This window comes from Bicyclus anynana, chromosome 22 (assembly GCF_947172395.1).
Source record: "Bicyclus anynana chromosome 22, ilBicAnyn1.1, whole genome shotgun sequence".
Classification (NCBI taxonomy): Eukaryota; Metazoa; Arthropoda; class Insecta; order Lepidoptera; family Nymphalidae; genus Bicyclus; species Bicyclus anynana.
The window spans coordinates 1,137,822-1,164,866 of NC_069104.1; the positions used below are offsets into that span (position 1 = coordinate 1,137,822).

At 35.7% G+C, this 27,045-nt stretch overlaps 2 protein-coding genes across 2 annotated transcripts in view; both read left to right on the forward strand.

Moving 5' to 3' along the window:
* Positions 1 to 2,290: 2,290 nt before the first annotated feature.
* On the forward strand, positions 2,291 to 4,386 carry LOC112043368 (uncharacterized). Its single transcript, XM_024078748.2, has 2 exons — positions 2,291 to 2,399; positions 3,041 to 4,386. Exons 1-2 carry the CDS (start codon positions 2,375 to 2,377, stop codon positions 3,316 to 3,318), a joined length of 303 nt encoding a protein of 100 aa, XP_023934516.1. The 5' UTR covers positions 2,291 to 2,374; the 3' UTR covers positions 3,319 to 4,386.
* Positions 4,387 to 12,272: 7,886 nt separating this feature from the next.
* The window catches only part of LOC112043374 (IDLSRF-like peptide), a 104,324-nt gene continuing 89,551 nt past the window's right edge, over positions 12,273 to 27,045 (forward strand). Inside the window, exon 1 of the mRNA XM_024078756.2 lies at positions 12,273 to 12,396. The gene's annotated coding sequence lies outside the window, so the exon portion shown is untranslated. The remainder of the gene's footprint in view (positions 12,397 to 27,045) is intronic.

Consider the following 27,045-nt stretch of genomic DNA (forward strand, 5'->3'; position numbering starts at 1 on the left):
TGGTGGATTTAAGCTCCATATGCTCGGCTAAGGAGGGATTTTAGACTACATTGGCAGATGATTATGATTTCCTTTGGTGTAACTTTAGCGTGCATATAATTATTGTCCGTATGCAGGTACCCTTATCTGTACATTTTTTCTAATATAACGACATCTATTAGAGAAGGGTTGAAACGCATTATAGAGGCTAACTAGTGGCCACTGTGTGGTAATTCACGGTTGCTAACTAGTTCTATAATTCTGTAATAGATGGCGTATACAGCATTCAGAAGAGTTTCAGTAAAGTGACGAATTCTACTCACAAGCTACATCATCCCTACGAACGGGAACTACGCGTGTGAAACCGCGTGTCGTCTGCTAGTCGTTTTTATAATCATTAACACGGCATTTTGACGGCCTCCGTGGCGTAGTGGTATGCGCGGTGGATTTACAAGACGGAGGTCCTGGGTTCGATCCCCGCTGGGCCGATTGAGGTTTTCTTAATTGGTCCAGGTCTGGCTGGTGGACCCTACCGACAAAGACGTACCGTAAAGCGATTTAGCGTTCCGGTACGATGTCGTGTAGAAACGAAAGGGGTGTGGATTTTCATCCTCCTCCTAACAAGTTAGCCCGCTTCCATCATAGACTGCATCATCACTTACCATCAGGTGAAATTGTAATCAATGGCTAACTTATAAAGAATATATAAAAAAAACACTAATAGCCCGTGAGCAGTGACAGCCCAGATATTTGACCTCTACCTCCGATTCCGGAGAGTGTGGAATCGAATCCGGCCCGGGGCATGCATCTCCAAGTTTTCAGTTGTGTGCATTTTAAGAAATTAAAATATCACGTGTCTCAAACGGTGAAGGAATAACATCGTGAGGAAACCTGCTTATCAGGGAATTTTCTTAATTGTATAATATAGATAAGTAACTTGTTCACGCCACTGTTTATAGGATATGGAGCTTAGATCGATTACGCTACTACAATGCGGATTGGCGAACTTAGGGTCAAATGACTGTTTACTCTTGATCACTATCAGATTTAAACAATAATGACCGACGGCTCAGCATGCTCTAAGGGAGCACATAATCCTCCATAAATATGGGGGTGGAACATAACAAATTTACACCCCCAATTAACAACACCCAACCAACTACTCTACTCCGGAATGCGTGTTTAAAGTAAAAAATTCTTGAACGAAATAAAATCAATGTTTCAGAGTCCGTCCAAAAATTTCAAGGTAGATATTTTTTTTAATATTGCATTGTATATCTACTCTTATTTATTTTATTTTATTGAAATAGAAAACACAAAATTTAATCTTGACACGTAAAAAAAAATTATCCTGAAACGTATAAAAAGCTCTCAATCTATTACCGTAAGCATGTTCTGATAACTTGATAAACTAGATAAATAGTCTAAGAGATGACCGTATCTAGACAAGTAGTACAGTTAGTAATGCGAGATACCTAATTTGAGAAGGATAAGGAGAGATTCTTTTTTATATTTACACTAAGGGACTCCGTTTACGTGAAATACTTTTCAAATCCCAGAGAAATCAAACATTTTCTTCAGGACAAAAGTAGTCTATGTTCTGCACTAAGGTCCCATTTATCACTGAAATTCATCTAAATCGGTAAAACGGTTTTGCCATGAAAACTAAAACACAGACGTACTTAGGGCATTTATAATTATACTAGCGACCCGCCCCGGCTCAAACATTGAAGGAAAACATCGTAAGGTAACCTGCATATATAAGAATTTTCTTAATTATTATTCTCTACGTAGGTGAATCCGCATTGGGCCAGCGTGGTGGACTATTGGCCTAACTCCTCTCATTCTGAGAGAAGACTCGTGTTTACCAGTGAGCCGAATCATCATATCAGCCGATGGACGTCCACGTGACATAGGCCTTTTGTAGGGACTTCCAAATATCGCGATATCGAGCCACCTGCATCCAGTGAAGCCCGGCGACTTGCTTGATGTCGTTAGTCCACCTGGTGGGGGGTCGACCAACACCGCGCCTACCAGTGCGGGGTCGCCACTCCAGCACCTTGGGACCCCAACGTCCAACGACTCTTCGAACTATGTGTCCAGCCCATTGCCATTTCAGCTTCGCAACTCGTTGAGTCGGTAACTTTGGTTGGTGAGCCCAATATGGGTTGATAATGATGAATAGGATTTTTTTAACCCGAAATAATTTTGATATTCATCTCCTAGACTATAATAATATTTGTATCAATCTAGATTTAGCTGAGCTAGATATGCCGGGTTTACGATCAATAAACTGCCCTCCGCAAGATGGCGCATGCGCGGCGGCCATATTTAAAAATTTTACCAAGTCTAGTCTGTGGGTTGGAAAACAAATCTGTGATAAATATTACCAAAAATGAGTCCCGAAAGAGAAACCCAAGGTAAATAATGTTATTTTACTTATTATAATCTGTGAATTATAAGATTATTTATTGAATATTCTGATAAGATTTAGATTATATAGTCATTAAGAAGCATGCAATAGCAAAAATAATTCAAAGATTGATTGAATTGTTTTGATGATAATTTTTTGTAATTTTATTTAGAAAATGTTTATTGTCGTAGTTATACACAATAATTTTATTTTTCAAAAAAAAAATATTAACATTATTAATTGTAACTTTGCTAATATAGGTATAGTATAGCTACCCCCTTTTTTGTTTTTTTTTAATTGAAAACAAAATATATACACTGCATAGTTATCTAATTCCAAACTTTTGAATATTTTTTTTTTTTTTAAAAAAACAAACAGTTTTTTTAAAAATCTAAGGATTCGTGTATTAACGATTTTCCTTAAACAAAAACTCATTGTTTTGTGTTTTATTAAAAACAGTTTATCTCGATTACTTTTATCATTCACTTTTGCTACTTTACACTTTTTTTAGAATGTTTTTTAGTTTTCCATACATGGAAGAATTTTTAAAATCTGTTTTGCTGTTCAGGCGTGAAACCATAACAAACAAACATACAGCAATAGACTAAATATAAACTAACATACTTTTTCTTATTATGACTCTTTCAGATACAGAAGATGTTCTAGAATCCATAGACGAGTTGAAAGAAAGGTTATCCTCTATGAAGCGGATGATGGAGGAGCGGAAAGCTGCTGGATCGGGAACCAAGGATCTGTTCCAGGGTCAAGCTCCCAGTCTCCACGGAACCAATATGATAGACGGGCATTTCTTATCATTTGTATTCGGAGGATCCCTATTCGTCATACTTAGTGTTACTGTGTATGCCTTTTATAATCTCTACCATGCTGTACTGAAGAAGTTTCCTTCAACTCACACGGAGTTGTAATTTCAACTTTAAATGTAATGGAATAAAGTTCGATTTCTTATGGGTCTGATGGTATGATGTTTTTTAAATCATCATCATTAACTGACCAGGCTATGTTTTGTATCTGAGCTTCCTAGCTTAGGCTCGGGTTTTTAAAATGCGGACGATTACCGATTAGGTAAGAAATTCCAAAATTTTCATAATGATTTTTTTAAACAGTAGGTACCTTTAAGTTTCATTGTCTTTCTAGGGAACTTTGACATAAAGTTCTATTTTTTTTATCATCTTCGCATTATTGCTTTTCTCATTTGAGGACATCGCTCGGTTGGATGGTTTAATAGCCTATAATAACAGGCATTTAGTACATTTTTTTCAATTTAAATTTTTGTGTTTTAACCAATGATTTTATACTATTAAAATGTCACTAGCGCGTCAAAAATGAGTCAAACAAATGTGGCTAATTGTCTTAATTTAATTTAGTTGCATAGTAAACAATATTTAAATAAATAATACTATAAACTATATATACATAAATATATAGTGTAAGTAAACACGCTCAGTGGAGTAGCTAAATTCGGATTACTTTTTTGCAGTGAATTTGTAGACACAGGTATATCTAATAGTATAAAATCGTTGGTTTTATGTAGATCTACTATTCAATATTCAGATTCGATATACTGATTAATAATGCCGGGCCCTTCTGGCTATAAACATCACAACAATTTTACAAAGAATTCGTTTTAGAACTCAACTATAATATGTGACCATATGCCTTAAGCCACCTATTACAGTGGTTTTAGCATCAATCATACTCAAACTGAAACACAGTGAAGTGAGTGAGTGCGTGGCTTAAATAGGCATGGTGAATTTAGTACATCAACATCACAGAGAGATTACTCATGAAATAACCTATATAGTTTCAGATCTATGGACTTCCATCATGATATGTTACGATAAGCTAATTAAATTGATTTAAGAAACTAAGTGTGCCAAATTTCATCAAAATTTGGGCTGTGTTGGAATAGAGTAACAAACATTCTAAGTCTTCACATTTATATACTTACAGCATTGATGTTATACAGATGATGGTATCAGGCAAGCAGATCTATACAAAAATTAAAAATGAATTAGTAGTTATTTGATGTTTTGCAGTATTTTTAAATAACAAATAAATATTTAGTACATGAGGCTGTGTGATGAGCAAAGATTTAACCACAATATGTATTATGTATGAAGGATTCATCTTGTAATAATAATGAAAGATTCTGTATAAGTAGGTAATTGTGAAACAGAAATAGCAATAAAAAAAACGGCGGTTATGTCAAAAAGCATAAATTAATGTAAAATTGCTAGATTTTAATTTCAATATTAATAAACTGTTTTAAATATTATTGAATAATATGTGTGTTTTATTCCTACTTTTAAGGTTTGATAAGTCATCAGTCATTTGTGCAAAACCAAAACTACTATAGAGTTTTTCAGATACGGTGGTTTCAGGTAGGTGACAGTTCGTTTCACTCTTTCTGTACAAAATAGCAACAAACTCCAAATAGTTTAAAATAAGACGCAAAATTATTATTTTTTTAAACTTGCGATAGTTACAACGTAAATGAAAAAGAATAAAATAATTTAAACACCCTTAAGACATAAAGATATAATCCGTTGGGACTACTATAACATTTTCAACATGCTTAATAATTAAGAAAAACAAAAAATACATTCATCTTCAAACATCTTCAATTATTTACGTAACTATAAAACTGCAAAACTTTAGTTAATTTACCTAATAACAGCACTGTTTAAGTCGGAGTTATTTTATAAATTACTTTATTCTATTTCAATTAAGTTTTAACCGTCGTGGATTTTTTCAATATTTTTAATTTGCTTTCTATTACTTCGAGAGTAAAAAAGACAATTCATTGAAAGCATATTTCATGAATAACATGAAACATTGCTAAAATGTTGACATTATTGCATGGTTATAAATTTCTAACGAACTCAACGTAAAAACCAGATATCAAATGAATAATCTAATTCGCAAAAACAACACTGGTCGCCGACGAAACCTATTAAAGGTTTAGTCGCGTCACTTAATGGAATAATAAATTTGTTTTACTATCACGCAACAAACAGTTCATTAATTTAAAAGCCTACGTATTTCCTATTAAGGGTGTCATTTAATGGAAATCCAAAGTTAGTCGCACATCATGATTGATACATTCAACCCTAAGCCGACGTCAGATAGACTACAAGTAAAGCTCTTGTAAACCTGTGCCGCTCAGAAATGACGGCATAGTGCTCAGAGTTATTTTCTGATATAGTAACAGCCTTCTAAGCGTAATTCATGTTGATTCATTTCACAGGTAATTTTTGTTTAAGGGCTTGTAGTTTAATAGAGTCATTCATTTTTTTATTCTTTACAAGTTAGCCCTTGACTTCAATCTCGCCTGGTAAGTGATGATGCAATCTAAGATGGAAGCGAGCTAACTTGTTAGGCGTAGGATGAAAATCCACACCATTTCGGTTTCTACGCGACATTGTAACGGAACACTTAATCGCTTGGCAGTACGCCTTTGCTGGTAGGGTGGTAATAAGTTACGGCCGAAGCCTCCCACCAGCCAGACCTGGACCAATTAAGAAAACCTCAATCGGCCCAGCCGGGGAACGAACCCTCAGTCTTGTAAATCCACCGCGCATACCACTGCGCCACGGGGGCCGTATTCCTCTCCTTCTTTATCTATCCCTTGGACATTCCTCTGGCAAAGTTTCGTTTCTCGCTTTTTACTCTTAGGCATACAACATCTAGTTTACATTTTCTCTTGACAGATGATTAGTAATGGAAAACCATTCCACACCACAGGTTCAGACGCTTTAGCAGTAAACAGCTGAGAAGCGTATCTTGTGTGAGGTGTGTTTGTATGTGTATGTATGTTTGTGTGGTGTGTGTGTGGGGTAGTTTGTATTGTATATGTGGGATAGTGTTTACGTAATATTTAAACGCCCCTTGTCTGGCTTTCATAGGCGTTGTCTCATTAATCTCTCTGGTTCATCTACAGGCAATGAGTTCCAGGGATCAGGTCAAAAAAATATGTAATTGGGATTTTTCTTGCAAGAAAAACCTTAATAACAGCCTCGAGTTGGGAAGTTGGCGGTGTTGGTACACCCCCGTGCATCGGAAAGCACGTAAAGCCGTCGGTCCTGCGCCTGGTCTTTCGCTGGACGTGTCGGTCTGCCGTCCCATCGGACTATGAGAGTGAGAGGAAAAGAGTGCACCTGTGCTTCCGCACACACTTGTGCGGTATAATATCTCCTGCGTACATGGTCAATCTCACCATGAGATTGGCCGTCGCGGTCGAGAAAAGAAAAAACAATTCGGTCGGAAATATTATCCCAGACTATTTATCCCGTAGTGGCTCATGTTTGATATCACACACCAACATAATTACCGTGCAAGTCATCCGTTTGTTCCGTCGATTATGATAAATTTTCGCTCGCTCATAATGAAAATGAGGTAAATGTAAATTGAATACAGTTGGGAACAAAATGTAAATTTAACGAGGTGCAGAAGCAACTTTCAGTTTACAGTGCAGCGTGCAGTCTGTTGTAATGGCCTGCGATGGGCAGACCATCCCTTGCCAAGTTAGCCCTTGACTGCGACTATACTGCTCACCTGATGTTAGCTGACGATGTAGTCTTGGACTATATGTATGATGTAGTTATGCGCCTGGTAAGTACAGTAGCAACTCATGGAGATTTATTTTTCTTTGTTTAAGTTTAGATATCAAGGTAATATACATAAAAGCGAAAGATCAGTTATCAAAAAATCTGGAAACCGATTGAGGTAAGACAGGGAGATAGTCTACAGATAGTAGACGTCTACAACGGATTTTGCGACAGGGTCGGATTAAGGCATTAAACAATTTTAAATTTTACGGTAGATTTGTTCGATCCGTATGATGTGGATGGACGCACTTGTATGACATTTCATACAAAGAGTATTACGATCCGATCGATTATTATCGATATTGCATCCGATACGGATCTGTGGGCGTCTGCCATTAAGAAGGACAAAGTCATGGGCGTCTGCCATTAAGAAGGACAAAGTCATGGGCGTCCGCTACCTCGTATAAAATATAAAAAAAAAACACTGTTTGTACTTGGACAACTCTTTTCAAACTCCATATTTGGAAAATATCAAAAAAATATGTTTTTGTACTTAAAAAAAGAACTCTTAAAATTTTAATGAGGCAAGTCAGGGTATCGCAGGCTTGTTCTAACTGCGGCGCTCTAGCTACGTCATCATTATTCGTTGAATTTGCCAACTAAAAACCGAGAACTTGGTTTATTATGTTTATATTCTGACTTAGTAATTAGCAGACGATGGAAGCTTGTATGTTTTTAGTAGGGAATAAATGATTTATTTTGCTAATAGCTGCGCGCTGCGGTGTAACTCGCGAAAAATAGTCATCATCAGCATTAGCAACCCATTAACGTCTCACTGTTGAGCATGAGTCTCCTCTTATACTGAGAGATGTTAGGTCAATAGTCCACCACGCTGGCCCGAAGCGGATTGGCAGACTTCACACACGTAGAAAATTAAGAAAATTTTCTGGTATGCAGGTAACTGAAAAGTTGGAGGTGCATGCCTCGGATCGGCTTCGAACCTACGCCCTCTGAATCAAAGGCCAGGCCTTTCTAATTCCTGCGAAGGGTATGGCTTGATGACACCCCACCACTATAATTGCATCTCAAAAATTATAGGGTAATTGTCGTGCAAGCTTTTATAAAATAAAGTTATCGCATACCATATTTCGTAGTTCACTACTCCGTTTAATACATTCAAAATTAGATTCTATTACAACCACCCAGAGTCGGGATTGAATAGCATAGAATTAGCACATATAGCTTCTTGAAACTGGGTGCTAAACTCCTTATAAATGCACAATGCAATTTGCAAATTGCACTAATGTTCACTTTGAAGGTGCTATTAATTCGGAGCTCGTAACTTCGCAGTATGCTGCGAAAATGAATTGAAGTTAATTAAGTTGACTAAACTCCTTTAAATTTTTTTTTTTAAATTTTTACGCCTTTTACAACTTTAATAATTCGTTTCTATAAAGATTTGAGCATCTTTAAAAATAAATTAAAAAGTTATCTCTTAGCCAAGCGCGTTTGCTTTATCAAGCAAAATGGACGCCCCGCAATTTTAATTGAGTAGTTCCATATCTATTTAGAACAAACTCATTGGTTCCATGGTAAGCTGGTTCGGTTACGGAGCCCCCCTGGCCAAGTGGTACGTCGATTCGCTTTCTACGATCGTAGACGCTTCGAAAACTAGAAAGATGTATGGGAATGACATTTGCTATCAGGTCACGTGATCAAGGTCTATCATTCCCATACATTTTTCTAGTTTTCGAAGCGACGTGCTTCTTAGCTAGGGGGGTAGGTCTGAATTCGGTTCCCGGGTCAGGCTAACAAAAAATACCTTCTTCTTCTTCTTTCTTCTGGGCCGTTTCCGCACTTAGCCATGTGATTGGCCGTTGTCCCTCGGTGTAGGTTCCCGTTGGATTTATTCCATCCAGCCGAGCGCGCTCCAGAAGCTTAGCAGGCCGCCCAGGTCGCCGATAGCCTCATGGAGTCGCTGAGGAGCCAATGTAGGTTGCTCGTTTTTCCGTTACGCCTCTGCAACTGAGCATAACGTGTAGCGGTGTCTCGTCCTCCTCCATGACAACACAGCACAGAGGACTGTCAGTCATACCTTATTGGGATTTTTCTTACAAGAATAATCTTAATAGCAGCCTGGAGTTGGGAAGTTGGCGGCGTTAGTCTTGCCTCGTAGAGCACGTAAAGCCGTCGGTTCTGCGCTTGGTCTGTCACCGGTCGTGTCAGTATGCCCTCCCATCGGATTATGAGAGTGAGGGAATAGAGAGTGCACCTGTGCTTGCACACACTTGTGCAATATAACATCTCCTGCGTATATGATTAAGCTCAACATGAGATTGTCGGGAGCATATTATTATAACACTAGCTGACGTCGCGCGGTTTCACCCGCGTGGTTCCTGTTCCCGTAGGAATATGGAGGTAATATATTGCCTATAGCCTTCCTCGATAAATGGGCTATCTAACACTGAAAGAATTTTTCAAATCGGACCAGTAGTTCCTGAGATTAGCGCGTTCAATCAAACAAACAAACAAACTCTTCAGCTTTATAATATTAGTATATATGGCAACGGATAACTAACGCATGTAAAGATTTTAAGAACGAACCTTATATGTCTGTAAATTAAAAAAAAAGAATAACTTACGTCATCACTATCGACCCTGCGGAGTTCGAGTCTCCTCTTTGAATGAGAGGGGTTAGGCCAATAGTCCAACACGCTGGCCCAATGCGGATTGGCAGACTTCACACACGCAGAGAATTAAGATAATTCTCTGGTGTGCAGGTTTCCTCACGATGTTTTCCTTCACCGTTTGAGACACGTGATATTTAATTTCTTAAAATGCACACAACTGAAAAGTTGGAGGTGCATGTCCCGGAGCGGATTCGAACCCACACCCTCCAGAATCGGAGGCAGAGGTCATATCCACTGGGCTATCACGCCTCTACCTGTGCTTGGGCACACACTAATTGTGCACTATAATATCTCCTGCGTACCTTTAAGATTAAACTCAGCATGAGATTGTCGGGAACATATTATTATAACATGGCAACGGATAACTAACGCATGTAAAGATTTTAAGAACGAACCTTATATGAGTGTAAATTAAAAAAAAAACGATAACTTACGTATGTGAACACAAAACACAGACGTATTAGTTTCTACATGACGCCCACATTCTTGCTTACGAAATAAAACATAATTTTACTCACTTATTCCGTCTAACAAGAAGTAGTTGTCCTTGTTAGCTTTCTTGAGTTGAAAAACTTAATGTAGGTATTCCAACTCACGGTGAACACGCTCTTTTAAATTTATATATTTCTTATAAAGGATTGTAAATAATTTAAAGTAGTTTCTAAAAACGAAAATGAAATTATTTTTGGACATAAAATTCAATTTATTTTGGTTTTACTTATCATTAATTTAAAAAGAGACAAATGTATGTAATAAAACTTAATACACTACCTTTAGGTCTGGTAGAATAAGGATAATTCTGATATCGTGTACAAAACGATTAAGATTTCCACAAATTTTTAGCCCCCATTCGCACGAGAGCTTTTTTAACGGTCGTTCAAATACAACAAATGCAATCCAAAGTATATGTTTACACGGCAGCGTTCTTAAAAACACGAAGCTTTTTTTCGAGCTATGTTGTATTTTCGATTTTGGGCGTTGGAAATAAACCTTTATTTAACTTTATACTATATTTGAACGCTTTTTTAACGGCCTCCGTGGCGCAGTGGTATGCGCGGTGGATTTACAAAACGGAGGCCCTGGGTTCGATCCCCGGCTGGGCTGATCGAGATTTTCTTAATTTGTCCAGGTCTGGCTTGAGGGAGGCTTCGGCCGTGGCTAGTTACCACCCTACCGACAAAGACGTACCGCCAAGCTAAGATTTAGAATTCCGGTACGATGTCGTGTAGAAACCGAAAAGGGGTGTGGATTTTCATCCTCCTCCTGACAAGTTAACCCGCTTCCATCTTAGACTGCATCATCGCTTACCATCAGGTGAAATTGGGGCTAACTTTTAAAGAATAAAAAAAAAGTCCGTTAAAAAAGCTCTCGTGCGAATGAGGGCTTTAACGCCTACTAAGTTAGCGCTTTTCATGGCAGGGCTTATTCAACTAAATCAAGTTATTCAAAGACGAATTCATTACATTAATAATGTAGCCACTTAAGCGCATAATAAAATTCTGTTTAGGATCAAAATGATTGATGGTTAAAGCTTAGAATTAATGATTATTTGAATAAGTTATAATTTACTTAGTTTGTTAACATATATTTGTATAGAAAATGATCTTCCTTTTACGAACTGTATAGAAGCTTAAAACTTCAGGATTGTTTGTTTAATACACTAATAATAATGATTTTTTTTGTTTAATTGTCCTTTTTTAAATTTTAACAATGTTGTTAGTACAAAATATAATACAAAACCCTATCAAAAATGTATAAAAATAAATCAACCCTCACTCTCATCTCATCATCACCTCACCCTAAGTGGTATGCGCGGATTTACAAGATGGAGATCCTGGGTTTGATCCCCGGCTGGGCCGATTGAGGTTTTCTGAATTGGTCCAGGTCTGGTGGGACCTGTTAGTTACCGCCCTACCGTCAAGCGATTTAGTGTTCCGGTACGATGTCGTGTAGAAACCGAATTTCATCCAACTAACATGTTAGGAGTTGGAACCGAGTGTAGAAACCGAATTTTCATCCAACTCCTAACAAGTTAGCCCGCTTCCATCTTAGATTGCATCATCATTTGTTGGTTGTCAAGGGCTAGCTTGTAAAGAATAAAAAAATACCCCCAATGTCCATCGGCTCCTCGAACTTTATGCCCTGCCCATTGCCACTTTAGCTTCGCGACTCGCTGAGCTATGTCAGTGACTTTGGTTCTTCTACGGATCTCCTTAATTCTGAGTCGATCGTGCAGAACTTCAAGCATAGCTCGTTTCATCACCCGCTGAGTGACTTTAAGCCTTCTCGAATCTCAAATTAAGGAGGTAAATTCCTATAGTTAGACATAAATAACAGTTAACTAATGCCAATTAACGTCATTGTGTCGACGTAATATCCAAAACCATGGCCTGAAACACTGCATTCCCACACAGCACGAGAAACCCCGAGCTTTCATACAAAGTCTACACTGAAACTGTTTCGGTTTACGCCTAATGAATCTGTCTCTTTTATTCTAAATAAGCTTTGTATACGTCTGTCCCTGTTTCTCCTCGTGAATGATAGGAGCAGAGGTGTGGAGTTAGCTTTATTTAAAGCCCCTCCCCCAAAATGTTACTGTAACAGGTAAAGGTACAAAGGCTGAAGGTTTCAGTCAGGCTCTAGCGGCCCAGTCGAACGGACGTGTCACAAACCGTCTACCGCTTTGAATGTTACCAAAAATATTGTGATAAATTCCATACGGTCGTGTCTTCTTGCCAACTCTTAGGTAAGTACATTTTGATTATATTATTTTAGCTTAAGAACATTTATTTATTTACATTTCAAAAGCTGTATAATTTTTGTATGAAAGCACCGACAAATAGACTGTTGCGTGCTAACGATATACATTATCATAATAATTATATTTATAAAAAAGAACTAAGTTTTACTATCGTTCGCTTTTTGTCGGTGTACTACTATTAATAATAATAATAATCTAGTCATATTTGACTTTAATGCCTAAACCTTCATTTATCGGAAACCGGAAGGATACATAACATATTTTACGCAAAAATAATGAAACAAAGCGTTTGCTACGTGACCGGATACGTAGGTACTCTACGTATGTTTGCAGAGTCCTTACAGCATTGGTAAAAATATAAACTATCATTTTATTTTTCTGGATACACCTGAACTTTTTGTTTACGTTAATAAAAAAAAATTAAGTTTCAATTTGAATGACTAAAACCATATCTATAGCATACACAATAATTACCGTATAGTAATTTTCAACGACCCTCAGGGAAGGGTTGCTAACTAAATAGGCTAACTAGGGGGGTTGCGTATAAAAATACAAAAGTATTTGTAAAACCTTCTTACTGAATCACTTCTATATTACTTATTATTATTGGTACCTTAGAAATCAAAGATTTATATTCTATAAGAAAGCTTGTAAATGACTATTTCAATCGTGTGTTTTTTTGTTTATTAACCTTTTATAAGCGTTTTATTTAACATGGAATTTTGCAAACACGATAGAGGAAATATAAAGTTTTTTATGCTGAAAAAAAATATGCTCGTCTCCATAAATAGTTAAATAGCTTTTATATAGTCATCATTGATTTCATAAATCAACGTTACTAGGAAATAAAAATATAAACAGTTCAAAAAAGAAGGATCTAATCATTATTTATAGAAGTCCTTAGTATTTCAAAACTATAACTTCTGATATAATACAGTGTTAAAAAAGACATTGTCTATCTTATCTATGCTACTAAGTTAGTTTCAACAAACGTATCCTTAAAACGAAACAAGCATGTAGTACATTTTGTACAACAAAGCAAGTATGTAGTATATTTGTACAGTTTCACTTGCTATATGTTCCATGAGGCTGAAACAAAGGCGATTTACAACAAAGGAAAATTCGCTAAGCTGTTGCGCGCTTAATCAACAAGTAGGGAGGTTTTCGTTGGGTTTTATTGAAATAAATGTTCACAAAACGATGTGACGTCGGCAACGGGTAGAAAGGTTTTAGTGTGTCGCACATACGTTGACTATTTATTAGGATTCAAATATAGAACGTATTTTATTAGTCTTCCAGGATAGAACACCGTTTTACGAGACTAGAATTCAAAAAAAGAACGTAATGTTAAAGCTCAAAAATAGAATACCGTAGAACGTTGATTATTTTTACTAAAATTCAAATTTAGAACGCATTTCGTTAGTGTTCAAAGACATAATCGTTGACTATTTACTAGAATTCAAATAAAGAACGTCTTTTATTAGTGTTCGTATTGTACGTTGACTTTTTACTAAGAATTTTAAATATAGAACGTACTCGTATTTTGTTACTGCTCAAGGGTAGAATCCCGTCGGGAAAATATTTCTACAAATAGTAACTTATTTGTGAAGATTTCAATATAAATGATATAATGTAATTTGGTTGGTTTAAAAAAGAAGGAATTTGGGTTTTTGTCAGCATAGGTTTTTATACCTAGACGTAAAAAGAGGAGTGCTAGTTCTGTGGTATCGTAGCATCAAAATGAATAGACCTATCAAGATGCAATTTTTGTTTGGAAGCTGCCGTAATCTAGATTATTTGTCATACAATTATTATGAACTGACATAAACTTATTCTAGCTAAATTTTCAAGTTCAAAAGTTTTAATTCAAATTGTGTTGTTATAAAAATGAAATACCTATACGTAGTGTGCTAATTATGCATACGTGGTCTATGTGGTTGTGTTTTAACACTAATTACCACGTGTGGTAATTTTCGCGACCGCTAAAACCACAATACAATGTAATTATGTTATTTTAGAAAAAAGCATGTAATAAGATTAGAGATAAAAATACTAGGACGATATAATATAAAGGTATATCGGTCGAATCGTTAAAGAATTACAGATTTTTAATGGTTTTGCAGATGTTTTTTGCAGCGATGTGTAACTAAAAATTGATTTCCGTGTTTTTGGAACCTAAACAGAGCCGACGGGAGTTAAACCAACAACTCTTTGGCTACCGTAATAGTCTCATTTCAAAAGCGAAAGCTCTGTATATTTTTGTTTTGAGGTAATTTTAAAATTCTTAGTTCCGACGGCATCCTAATTTTTGTTAAGTGGTATTAATAAAACGTTACAAATTGATTAATTTTAGAATACAAAAGAGCTTTTTAATTAGGTTAAAGATAGAGATAAAAGCTTTTTACATTTGCTATTTATTAAATTTATAATTAATCATAATTTTAATTATTCGGTCGTTTAAATGGTTTATATTTATTTCATTTTCTTTTCCGTTGGTAACGTCATAACTAAAGAACGACTGAACTGATTTAATTTTTTTTTACTTCGTAGAAGATTCTGGAGTTTGGAAAATTGCGCAGAAACTTGGATAATTATAAAAATTCAAAGACTTTTTGGTATTTAGATTTGGATTATTTAGATAATTCAATGACAAAACATCCATTGTCATTCAATGACTAAGGAAGTTTTTTGATGATGAATATTCCAGATACGGATTGTATTGTAGTGTACGTATGTACGTATAAAGAGACGGCGATTTTGCTAGTGTTCCTCTTGCACCCACTTCACCCATTAAAACATAGTCATTTTCAGTTAGTTTATTTGTTAGGTTATAGGTAATATTTATTCAAATTTTTTATTGTTATATACAATTAATTTAGGTCAATTTTTCTCCTAATATCTCCACAGGAATGCGATCTACAAGATGAAATTGCGTGATGCAGCTACTTCTGAATATAATATAGAAGTGACAATCATTATAAATGAAATATGACATGGTCATATTACTTAAATTTGTATGTATACGACGTTCAACAAATAGCTGAGAAAAGGGTAGCAAAGGCCCGACCATAAAAAGGCTTTTACGAGTTAATATTATACCTCTACGTCCTTTTTACGGCTCCCCGAATAATATGTTTTCTTTATATGAAAGGCCTTTTCCGGCGGTGTTTTAAAAAATAAAAATTATGACTTAATTAATTAAACAACTTTTACCGTAGTGAGAGATGTTAAATTGTCACCGTTATCTTAATTAGATATAAAAATAGATAATAACGTTCAACTAGCTTTTCTAAGATAATATATTGTTATTGTGTTCATAAAAATTTACAAAATAATCAAATTCATTCCTTTATTCTGCACCTGATTGAATCATTGATATGAAAAATGTAAAATCCCAAAGGATGTCACTATTTCGACATATAGACCGGACATACTCCTTTTTTTCCGAACAAATTAAAACGTACACGTATAATGCTTGTAGAGATTACTATTCCGTGGAAAACAACCGTTTCGAAATCTTCCGAATCACATTCTAAAAGTGAATAAATATGACCTAACAAATGAAATAACTAAAAATTAGTACGTAGTTTAAATACCGTAGAAGTTAAGTGCGAAAGAAATACCAGCAAAATATCTCTAACCTGCATAAATACCTTGGTATCCAAAGTCTTCTAATATAACCTTATTTATTTTACAAACATCCCTACAATTATTAATTTTTAAGAACATGAATATTTGACTTAATTTTTCCAATAGTCTTATAAAATTAATATTTTTTAAGGTAGTCTTTCCCCATTTACATTGGCAATCACACCCTTAGAGAAACATAGTGTTTCATAAAATGGTACACTTTCGATTGATTGGCGGAAAAGCATGGTGGAATTCTAAGCTCCATTATTAGGAGCGCTACTATTACTACAATTATGTAAATTCGTATTAAATTGCTTCACTCCTAGCAGCAGTGTCTGTTATTATAGCGTTAACAATATTCACATGTTCACGCAGCGAACACAAGTTAACTTAGCATAATGAACAAAGGCTTCTGAGGAAGGGGTAGACGTGAAACCCAAGCCTGAGGCTTTAAGTGAATGTGTGTCTTTTACGTGTTTGAGTTTCTAAATGATATTTGTATTTTAAGTCATTTTCAAAAGAATCTTAGCAATCTATACTTATAATAAAACTGGTCAAATTCTATACATTTATTCGCAATTTGAGATTTTATTTATACCATTTGTAACACCAAACGTTACCGTTACATAATTGCTTTGTAGGATTTGATCACGAATTTTAAATAAAATATATATTTTAGGTAGTTTTCAGTTTCTTCCGTATATTTGACATAATTACACATCGTTCTAGGTCAACGGAAAGTACCTATGGTATAAATATTCTCTAGAGAATGTCGAAATACACGTTTTCTATCTAGGTTAATTTAAAAGTTTGATTTTATCAGTTTCGAGGGATTCTATATGAGTTTAACTTCAGCTCGATACTCGAGATAACCGAGGTCACAACTTTGATTTTAAGATTTCAAGTAATTATTATCACCATTATCCTTAGACCATTAATAACTGGACGTGGTTCGCTAACCGTTACCCCTCTGGCAAAGATCAAAAATATATGATCTAATGCGTTTATAAAAACTGCTGCTACAGAATCGATGTTTCATTGTTGTAATCGTTTTCGTTGTGTAAGGAGCTCCCTAAAAATGCCGGTTTGTGTAGTTAAATGGCATCAAAAACGGCCAAATACTTGTAGTTTAGTAAAAGATGGAGTAACGTTTCATTTGAAAGTATTTAAGCCTTAATTTTATCAAATTTTTAATAAAAACAATTTAAAAAAAGAATCGATTCTTTTGACAAAACAGCCAAACATCGATTAATAATCGAATATTCTATGTATTTAATCTGTGGATAGACTAAGCAATGTCACAGTAAATATGCAAGCAGTAGTTTGACTTCATACTCATACTTGACTTCATAGGTCGAAACGCGAGCTATACCTCAATTTCAATTAGTTAAATAGATTTTATTAATTAGAAATAAGACTAACTCACTAACATACTAAACTTAAAACAGATACACTAACAATATATTAACATAGAAAAAAAAAATTAAAACTGTTACTTTTATTAATTGAAAAACTTGTTTAATGTAATAATGTAAGGAATAATAAAGGCTTTGAAATTGAGAAAAACATAAGGGATTAAAGGGCTAACATAATCTACGGAACCCTACACTGCGCGTGGCCCGACACGCACTTGACCGGTTTTTTAATATTTGGTCACGTAGTGTGGAGGTAATACCTAGATGGTATCACCAAAATAAACATATGAATACGACCTATCCTTCAAGGTCATTGATTAGTATCAGCCTTATTTAAATCTACCAATCAAAAAACAACGCATTTTATTGATCACTTCCTATTTTACTACAATTTACAAAATATTTTATTTGTTTACATAAAAAAAGTATATTTACAATCACAAAACTAAATGGAAATACAAAGTTGGCAAATGTAATTAAAATGCTGAAGGCAGGCAGCCCTATCACATGTTTACGTACCGCGCGCTGTAAGTATTTATTTGAAAATTCGGCCGAGTATACTGCTTGTATATATTTTTACTGCACAATGTGTTTGTCAGTGTGTGTAAAAATTACGCGTGTGTGTATTGCGAGTCAAATTTATAGTTGTGTGTAGTGTATGGACACAGAATATACTTAATGGTGTTAAATGTTTTCGATGTGTGAGTTTACCTCGTCCCCCTCAAAAAATGACAGACTTTTTTGTTGGTGAATTTGGGTGCGAACCACGTCCAGTTATTAATGGTCTAAGCCATTATCTAATAATATTATTACGTGAAATTAACTGTGACAGGCGTACACTACAAAATGATCTTAAAATAGTTCCGATTTTTCCTTTTTAGGTACCACATATAATGGCTCATAATCATTTGTTTACTTAAGGGAAAGTAAAGGAAAATATTTGTCTTTTTCTTCTTTAGGAAAAAACATGCTAATCCTCTTTGAAATATTACATATCTTTGACCTCGGCCCCATCACTCATAGGCTTCCCCCTCTGGGCCGCGCCAGAATAAAAAAGCTCGTGTTAAACCCTCACTTTTAAATGGAGCACTTAAATTCATACTTCCCCGAGGGAAATCGCCGTAAGCGTTTCCAATTCACAAAGTATATATGTATTTTCAAAAGCATGACAACTGAAGTACAAAGCTATAAAATTTACATTTAAAATTTCTTCTCCAATTCCAAATTCAAATTCACCAATGAAGCATCAATGCAATGACAACTGAAAAAGCTACAATTAACGTTTTACAGTTTTCTAATTCCAAATTTGAATTCCTTCAGTCAGTAAATTGTAATCGTAATTTAATGGTAATTATTGATTATTATATTAATTAACATAACTGTTGATAGTATTAAATTTTGAAATAAAAATTATGAAAAAAGATTGTATATGCGGTTGTCAAGGAGACGCGTGGCGTTTGTTTTTTTTAATGGGTATCACCAGCTTCAGTACGTTGCTTGTAAAGACTCACTCTAAGATATGGATAAATAGAAAACACTAAAGCCAACACTTTAGGAGAGATTCATGGCGAGTTGGACAAAGTTATGAACGTGAACCATGAATCATAATTCATGAGGAGTGGTGGTGTGACGTTTTCCTTCCAGTCTTCGGTTCGTCCGATAACAAATATGCGCTCTGAAAATTGTCCGATATGGTTGCCACTTGGTTTTAAACCAATCTATTCTGCAAAAATCAGCTCTGAGGTTGTACTCTTATACTTATTTTGTATTTGATAAAGTTACTAGCGGACCCGGTCAAGCTTCGCTTTCACTAATGTGCGCTTCTTCCCTACCCTACTACTATCCTATCCCTACCCTACTCTTACCCTACCCCTACCATACCCTACCCCTACACACTACCTCTATCCTACTCTACCCTACCACTACCCTAACCTACCCTAACCTACCCTACCCTACCCTACCCTACACTACCCAACGCTACCCCTAAGTACTACTTGTAGGTTTTTTAATAAATTACTTAACAATTCACAATTCTTCCAAGTAGGTATATATTTTTATTTAAATGTGTAACTATGTACTAGCATAACATTTTTAGTATTTAACTTTTGTTTGAAATTTCAATTAATCTATGACCTTAGTATGTGTGATTATGCAAATATATATTTGCGATTGAGCTCATATTAATTTAATTCTATTTGTGTGATTTGTTTTGTCAATAAGCTATAGTAATTAAACTGACAAAATAGATATTGATTATTTATGGTAATTGACTGGAACTCCTGCGGATTTTGTTTCGCACTATGTACTGTAGGTAAATTAATTTACGACTCTCTCTCTCTCTGTCTAATATGGTACTATAAATAGAGAGACGAATTAGAAACTCACACTGTTGAGTTATTTAAACATTTTTATAGAATAGCAGAATAGCATACAGGGGTACATACTCTACGGTTTCCTTAGAAAAAGGCACGGAACCCTAAAACTATCATCATCATCATCTTATCAGCCGATGTACATCCACTGCAGGACATAGGCCTTTTGTAGGGACTTCCAAACATCATGATCCTGAGCGTCTCCATCCAGCGAATCCCTGCGATTCGCTTGATGTCGTCAGTCCACCTGGTGGGGGCTCGAACAACACTGCGCTTTCTAGCGCGGGGTCGCCATTCCAGAACCTTAGGACTCCAACGTCCATCGGCTCTTTGAAATATGTGCCCTACCCCAACCATTGCCACTTCAGCTTCGCGACTCGCGTTGAGCTATGTCGGTGACTTTGTTTCTTCTCCGGATCTTTTCTTTTCTGATTCAATCACGCAGAGATACTCCGAGCATAGCTCGTACTATCGCCGGCTTTGTGACTCTGAGCCTTCTTATGAGGCCCAAAGTAAGCGACCAAGTCTCAGAACCATAGGTCATCACTGGCAACACGCACTGTTCGAAGACTTTTGTCTTAAGGCACTGAGGAATTTCGGACGAAAAGATATCGCGGAGTCTTCCGAATGCTGCCAGGGCCGAGTTGTATTCGGCGGTTCACCACTTCTCGATATCGCATCTAAAAAATAGGACTAAAAAAAATTACATAAAATACGTAATCGACATTTCAAACAGTCTGTACATAGCTAGACACTTCTACCACCAATGTCATGTAAAATGGTAAAAACGTTTTGGAAATCAAGAAGGAAAATCAAAAAATATCGCACAATTCAGTGACTTTAACAGATTTTCCAGAGCGCCGAGTGATCGCGTGGGATTTCACATGAAATGGGGAAAACATTTTCTACCCTCGTGACGTGTTCCTGGAAACGTGGGGTAATTTGTCTTTTCAAACAACTCGCGAGTAGGTAACGGATTCAATGGAAAATGTAACTCTGACTTATGAATGGAGGTTATATATACCTTTTCTTTTATTTTGCTACGAGTAAGTGAAATGGGGACTTATTTTGATCTAAAAGCCTTTGAATGGCATACCTTTTTTTTTTTTTACAATTTAGCCCTAAAATCTCAATGATGGTCAGTGATGATGTAATCTAAGTAGGAAGCGGGCTAACTTGTTAGTAGTAGGATGAACAACCACACGCCTTTCGGTTTCTACACAACATCGTACCGGAACGCTAAATCGCTTGGCGGTACGTCTTTGCCGGTAGGGTGCTAACTAGCAAAATCCGATGCCTCCCGCCAACCAGAAATGAACCAATCAAGGAAACCTCAATAAGCCCAGCCGGAGATTGAACCCAGGAGCTCAGTCTTGTAAGTCCACCGCACATACCAGGCTTGGGTTTCAAGGATCCAGATCCTCAATTGTTCAAGTATAGATGTAAATTTCATTTATTAGAAACATCGTCGTTTATTTGGGAGTTTATATTTTTATATTTCACCACACCTTTTAGGTACTATTTAGTTTTTTTTTATTATTTTCATTCAATACAGGTCTCTTAAAGTATAGATCCGATAAAATATTCAGTTTTTATGGCGTTGTAAAAAATGTAATCTGGAGTCCTAAAATTCTTTTTGGTTTAGATATTTTCAGAAACAACAACAGCAATTTGCTCCTGCATCGATGTTTTAACTGCGTTTTAACGACTTTTGCGTTTGATTACTGCAGTCACAATGCCTTTGTGCTTTGACATTTATTTTGTTTTGTTTTTAGGGTTCCGTAGTACAAAAACGGAAACCTTGTTAATGTTGCATGTGTGATAAAAACTTAATAATTTTATCTCTTTCATTTTCTGTTTTGTTTCTTATCTTATGTGTGCAATTAGAACTTCAAAACTTATTAGGTAATTAAAAACCTTTAAGCAAGCCATTCAAATCTCTGTATTCCGTCCCTCTATTGTATAATCGACTATTGCTTTTTTTAAACAAAATGTTTTATACAGCATAGACGATGATGAAAGATAGAAAATAATTAAATAGCGCAACACTATGTAATTTGTTGTTGTTGAATTTGTTGAAAAAGTTTATCTAGATGCGCTTTTCAGGTAACACATATTAGGTGCCTTTTCACAGCTCTATATATTACTCCTTAATGAAGGCTTTTCAGGAGAAGACAAATGGCCCCCGCGTCTCGCATTGCTCTCACAAGATGTTTGTGGGGCTCTTTATTAAGGCTGTGTTTTCGTGACCCAGTTAAGAATTTTAGCTGCTGTATTTAAGAAAATCTGAAATTATATTTCTCAGTAATTTAACGCATACGAATAAAAATGAATGTACTTTTTGTACTCATTAAAATATTTGGAAAGCTTGACAGTAATTTTGCTAGAATGTCGACATTTTTATCATTGAGTTTTTTATGCGCGGTAGATTTATAAGACAAAGGTCCTGGGTTCGATCCCCGGTTGGGCTGATTAAGGTTTTAGTTCTAGCGGACGCCCGCAACTTCGTTCGCGTGAAATCTGTTTTTTTTTAGTTATGATTCCGGGGAAAAAGGTAGCCTCTGTCTTGCTCCAAGGTGCACTTTATCTCTATTCCAAATTTCGTTCAAATAAATTTAGTTGAAAAGGTAACAGACAGACAGATTTACTTTCGCATTTATAATATTAGTATACATAATGGAACTACTACGAAATGTGTATATATAACATAAAATTAAAAATTTTGAAAAAATCCCCGAATATCATGAAATTATTATTTACACTCTCGATCAAGTCGTCAATATTCTCTTTCAGTGCGCTTGCATTTGAGACCACACTCCAGTATATTTGCAGACATTCGGTTACTCTTCCCCACTTTCACCCCCCACAACTTTTAAACGGCTCAACCGATTTTCATCAAACATGTCCAAGAACACTCGCCCGTAAGTCACCTTTCATACAAAAAAAAACTAAATTGAAATTGCTTCATATGTTCGGGAGCTATGGTGTCACAGACAGACAGACAGGCAGACAGACAGACAAACTTATAACACCCTTTTTTTGCGTCGGGGGTTAAACACATGTTGTGACATTTAATGTACCTAACCTTTTAAAGTTCAGTGGGTTCACAGGCCGCCCTTAATTGGTTAAAATATGGACCTGAATCAGGGTTACTTACGGTTCAAATCGTCCAGCCAACGTGATTATAAAATTTTAATTAAATTAGATAAAAGTCATGCGACCGCTATTAATATGCCTAATAAATAACGAATAAAAACTAATTTAATTTTTAATAAATTAATAATTCGGGGACAGGCAAAGATTGTTGACCATACAGCCTGAATGAAGCGTCAATGAAGTTCTTAAGGAAGAAATTCATACATTATTGTTTTATGTAAAAAATAAACTAATTAGAAGAGAGTGGTATACTTTCACGTTTTTATAGAGCCGTAATATAACCTCTGCCTCCGATTCTGAAGGGTGTGGGTTCAAATCCGGTCCGGGGCATGCACCACCAACCACCACCATTCAGTTGGGTGCATTTTAAGAAATTAAATATCACCTGTCTCAAACGGTGAAAGAAAGACACCGTGAGGAAACCTGCATACCAGAAAAGTCTGCCAATCCGCATTGGGCCAGCGTGGTGGACTATTGGCCTAAACCCCATTCTGAGAGGAGTTATTAAATGGGACCAATTTGGAATTTGGAAGTAGGTATACTCTTTCAATTTTTAAAAAAATATTTTTTAGAATTGGTTAAGAAATGACGAAGTTATTTATATTATAAGGCGGTAACAAATATAAAAAAGAAATCTTAGGGCATCAAGATATTTTATCCGGCGCTAAATACTCCCCAAGAAACTGTTCCTTGTATAAAACGAACAAATAATGAAAATCATTTTAATCTAACAAAATGTAATTATTAAACCGGATCGTTATTGATATTATCAAACGCCTTTGTTCAATTACGCTTTTGGAGAAACAGTTTTGGATCTTTGTTGATTCAACGTCGAGATATCTGATCATCAAAGTTTTAATAATGAAACAAAGTAGGTAACGAAGTAACTTTATATTCCATCAATATAAATAATATTGAATTGTCTATCTGTGATTATATTGTCGTAAATAATTGCTTATAGATTCCGCACTATGAAATAAATCCCGCGGTTAAAACCTGAACTAAAATTGACAGCACAGTGTGTTACATACGATGCAAGCGATAACGATGTGCTTATAACAGTGTCGTGACGTCACGAACGTGCCCGATGCCGTGTTGTATTAGGTATAGCCGTCAGACTCAAGGACGGGGCAACGAATAAATAATATTGACTACCCACATTATATATTAAATTATATTATTTCTGTACATTTCAGATGACCCGTGTTACTATCAAAATCACGACGAAGTACATAATCTATAGTAATATTATAAAGAGGAAAGATTTGATTGTTTGTTTGCACTGAATAGTCTCTGAACTACTGAACCGATTTCAAAAATTCTTACACTGCTGGGAAGCAGTGCCGTCCATACGGCGAACGGAGCAGTCGCTCCAGGCGCCAAATCCTAGAAAGCGTCTAAATGATAATCCTAGTCAACCGTAGATCTCGCTCCATTTTAAAGTTTACTTCGGGCCGGCGCTGCTGGGAAGATACACTATCCACGAGTACTATAGGCTATACTTTATCCCCGTATAGGTATCACGCGAACCATGCGGTTGTAACCGCGCATTGGAGTAGCGTAGTAATGGCCTATAAGGAGGAAGGCCTGGTCATGTGGTGGGCTGTTGAATTAATCTGATTATGCTGATGGCCTGATAATAGAATAGGAAGATAGTCATAAGTCCTCAACTAAACAAGATAAACCATTGGATCTGGTCTCATATGTATAAACATATAATAAAATAACAAACAAACCTAAAGATGATACGTAATATTAGTACACTAGCGGACGCCTGCGACTTGGTCCGCGCGTGGATTTTAGTTTTTTACAAATCCCGCGGGACCATGTATTTTTCCGGTATCAAAAGTAGCCTATGTGTTAATCCAGAGTAAAATCTATTTCCATTCCAAATTTTAGTCAAATCGCTTCAGTAGTAGCGGCGATAAAGAGTAACAAACATCCAAACAAGCATACATACAAACTTTCGCGTTTATAATTAGGATTTAAATTTCTTTTTAAAAACCCTTTTCAAAATATTTCTCTCAATGTCCATTTAACAATTACATTCCTAAACAGACCAAAATAGACTTCGTTATTTATTAATTTACTTTATTCACAAAACTAAAACTCGGCCCTAGCTTTTATGTTACTTAAGTATTCAGAGAGAGTTCCTAAGCTCTCTCTTTCTGCTTAATTCCTTTTTATGCGTCTCCGGATTAGTTCGCAAGGTACGCGTTAGTTGAATTAAGCCGAATTGTTAGATGTAACTTAATTACATTGAAATAGTTTTTAACTTAATTGAATAAAGTGTTGTTATGCTAAATTTGTGTTAAAAATTAACTTTTAACTAAATTTTTGACGGCTTCCGTGGATGATTGAGGTTTTCTTAATTGGTCGAGGTCTGGCTGGTGCTTCTTCCATTCTCATCAAACTTTTCATACAAGTTCGTCGGTTTAAGGCACTCTTGATTCTTGATCTGCCCCCCTAGCCACGTGGCACGTCGATTCTCTTTCTACGATCGCTAACGCTACGAAAGCTAGAAAAATGTATGTGGATTTCAGATCTTGATCACGTGACCTGTCGATAGCAAATGTCATTTCCATACAACTTTCTAGATTCTGAAGCGTTAGCGATCGTAGAAAGAGAATCGACGTGCCACTTGGCTAGGGGGCTGTTCTTTATTGAGAATGTCCTGGATTCCAAGGACGTTCGCCTTGGTCTTCCTTCCAACATTTCCTTTCACACTCGCCTTATAAATTCCCTTTGTAAGCCTCCTTTCATTTATCCTCTCTTTTCTAATTATCTCTCTCTCTCTCTCTCTCTCATTTATCTATCCTAATGTTGGTCACTAAGTACATCTTCTTTTATGTCACACAAAGGTACTGCTTCATCAGGCTAAAATAACTAATATCACAAATACAAGCTGTTGAAAAACCCAACTGGTCAGAGAACAGAGGTCAAGGTAGGTCATTCTACCATTGTATTAAGTATAGTGTATTTAAAGCCATAAACTAAACAGAGTAAAACAAAAATGAAACTAAAACGAAGCTTTTTAAATAAGAACCAACAGTCACGGAATTATGTTTAACTAAATCAGGGCTTAGCAACATTTGAGTGCATTAACACGATTTTATCAAGTAATGTTTTAATTTTAATACAGTCGACCTTGTCGGTTTGTTGTGACAGTTTTAGCTAAGGTGGTAATATTTGGGTAAATAGATTTCTTTAATACAATAGAAATAATTTATTTGTTAGCACACACGACAACTACAAATAACTTAAATCTAATAACATTTATTTGTATTATTTAATTTTAATGCTAGAAAATGTATCTAATGGATCTGTTTCAGGCATAACTGTCTTGTTGTGAATACAAAAGTTTTGCAGAAAATATCCTTGAGGATGGAAACAATCTGAGATTTATATACATTGACATTGAATAAGTAAAAAAAGCTACTGAAGCATCCACTAGCTTAGCAAAACCAGAACAACTCTAAGTTAATCTGATCTATTTCATTGGCACAATACATTTAAATCTAATTTATCTTTAAACAATTACAAGAATTAAAAATTAATCATTAAAAAAACATACATACTGCCGAACTTAGAACCTCCTCCTTTATGGAAGTCGGTTAAAAATTAAGAAAATCGCTATTAACGATTCAGCACATACACCGCTTAGCAGATATTTGCAAATGTAGGATTATCCTCGTTTTCGTAATTGCCCTAAAGTATTTTACATGTAAGGGAAATTTAAAATTAATAAGTCTGTTGAAAATTTCCATTGTTTCGAGAGCGAATGTGTAAATACCTAAATTCGTAATCGAGTTAATTTAAATTTCAAATTCAGTGTACAATTTTACAACGACCAACGGTGTACAAGCCCTGCAAACACGAAATGTCTTTATCTACTTTACAATCTTGTACCTTCTATTAAAACAAGAGTATGTCATAGCCAGATCTTCCTCAATAAAAAAATTTCCATCTATTGTGATCGTAAGTGATTGTAAGTGAACCGAATACCGAATACCGAATTGGGTTGCCAATGATGGTTCATTGGCAACCCATATTTGGTTCAC

Coding starts and splice junctions, on each gene's coding strand:
- LOC112043368 (XM_024078748.2), top strand. CDS start 2,375: ATGAGTCCCGAAAGAGAAACCCAAG. Junction 2,400..3,040: donor TCCCGAAAGAGAAACCCAAG/GTAAATAATGTT, acceptor TGACTCTTTCAG/ATACAGAAGATGTTCTAGAA.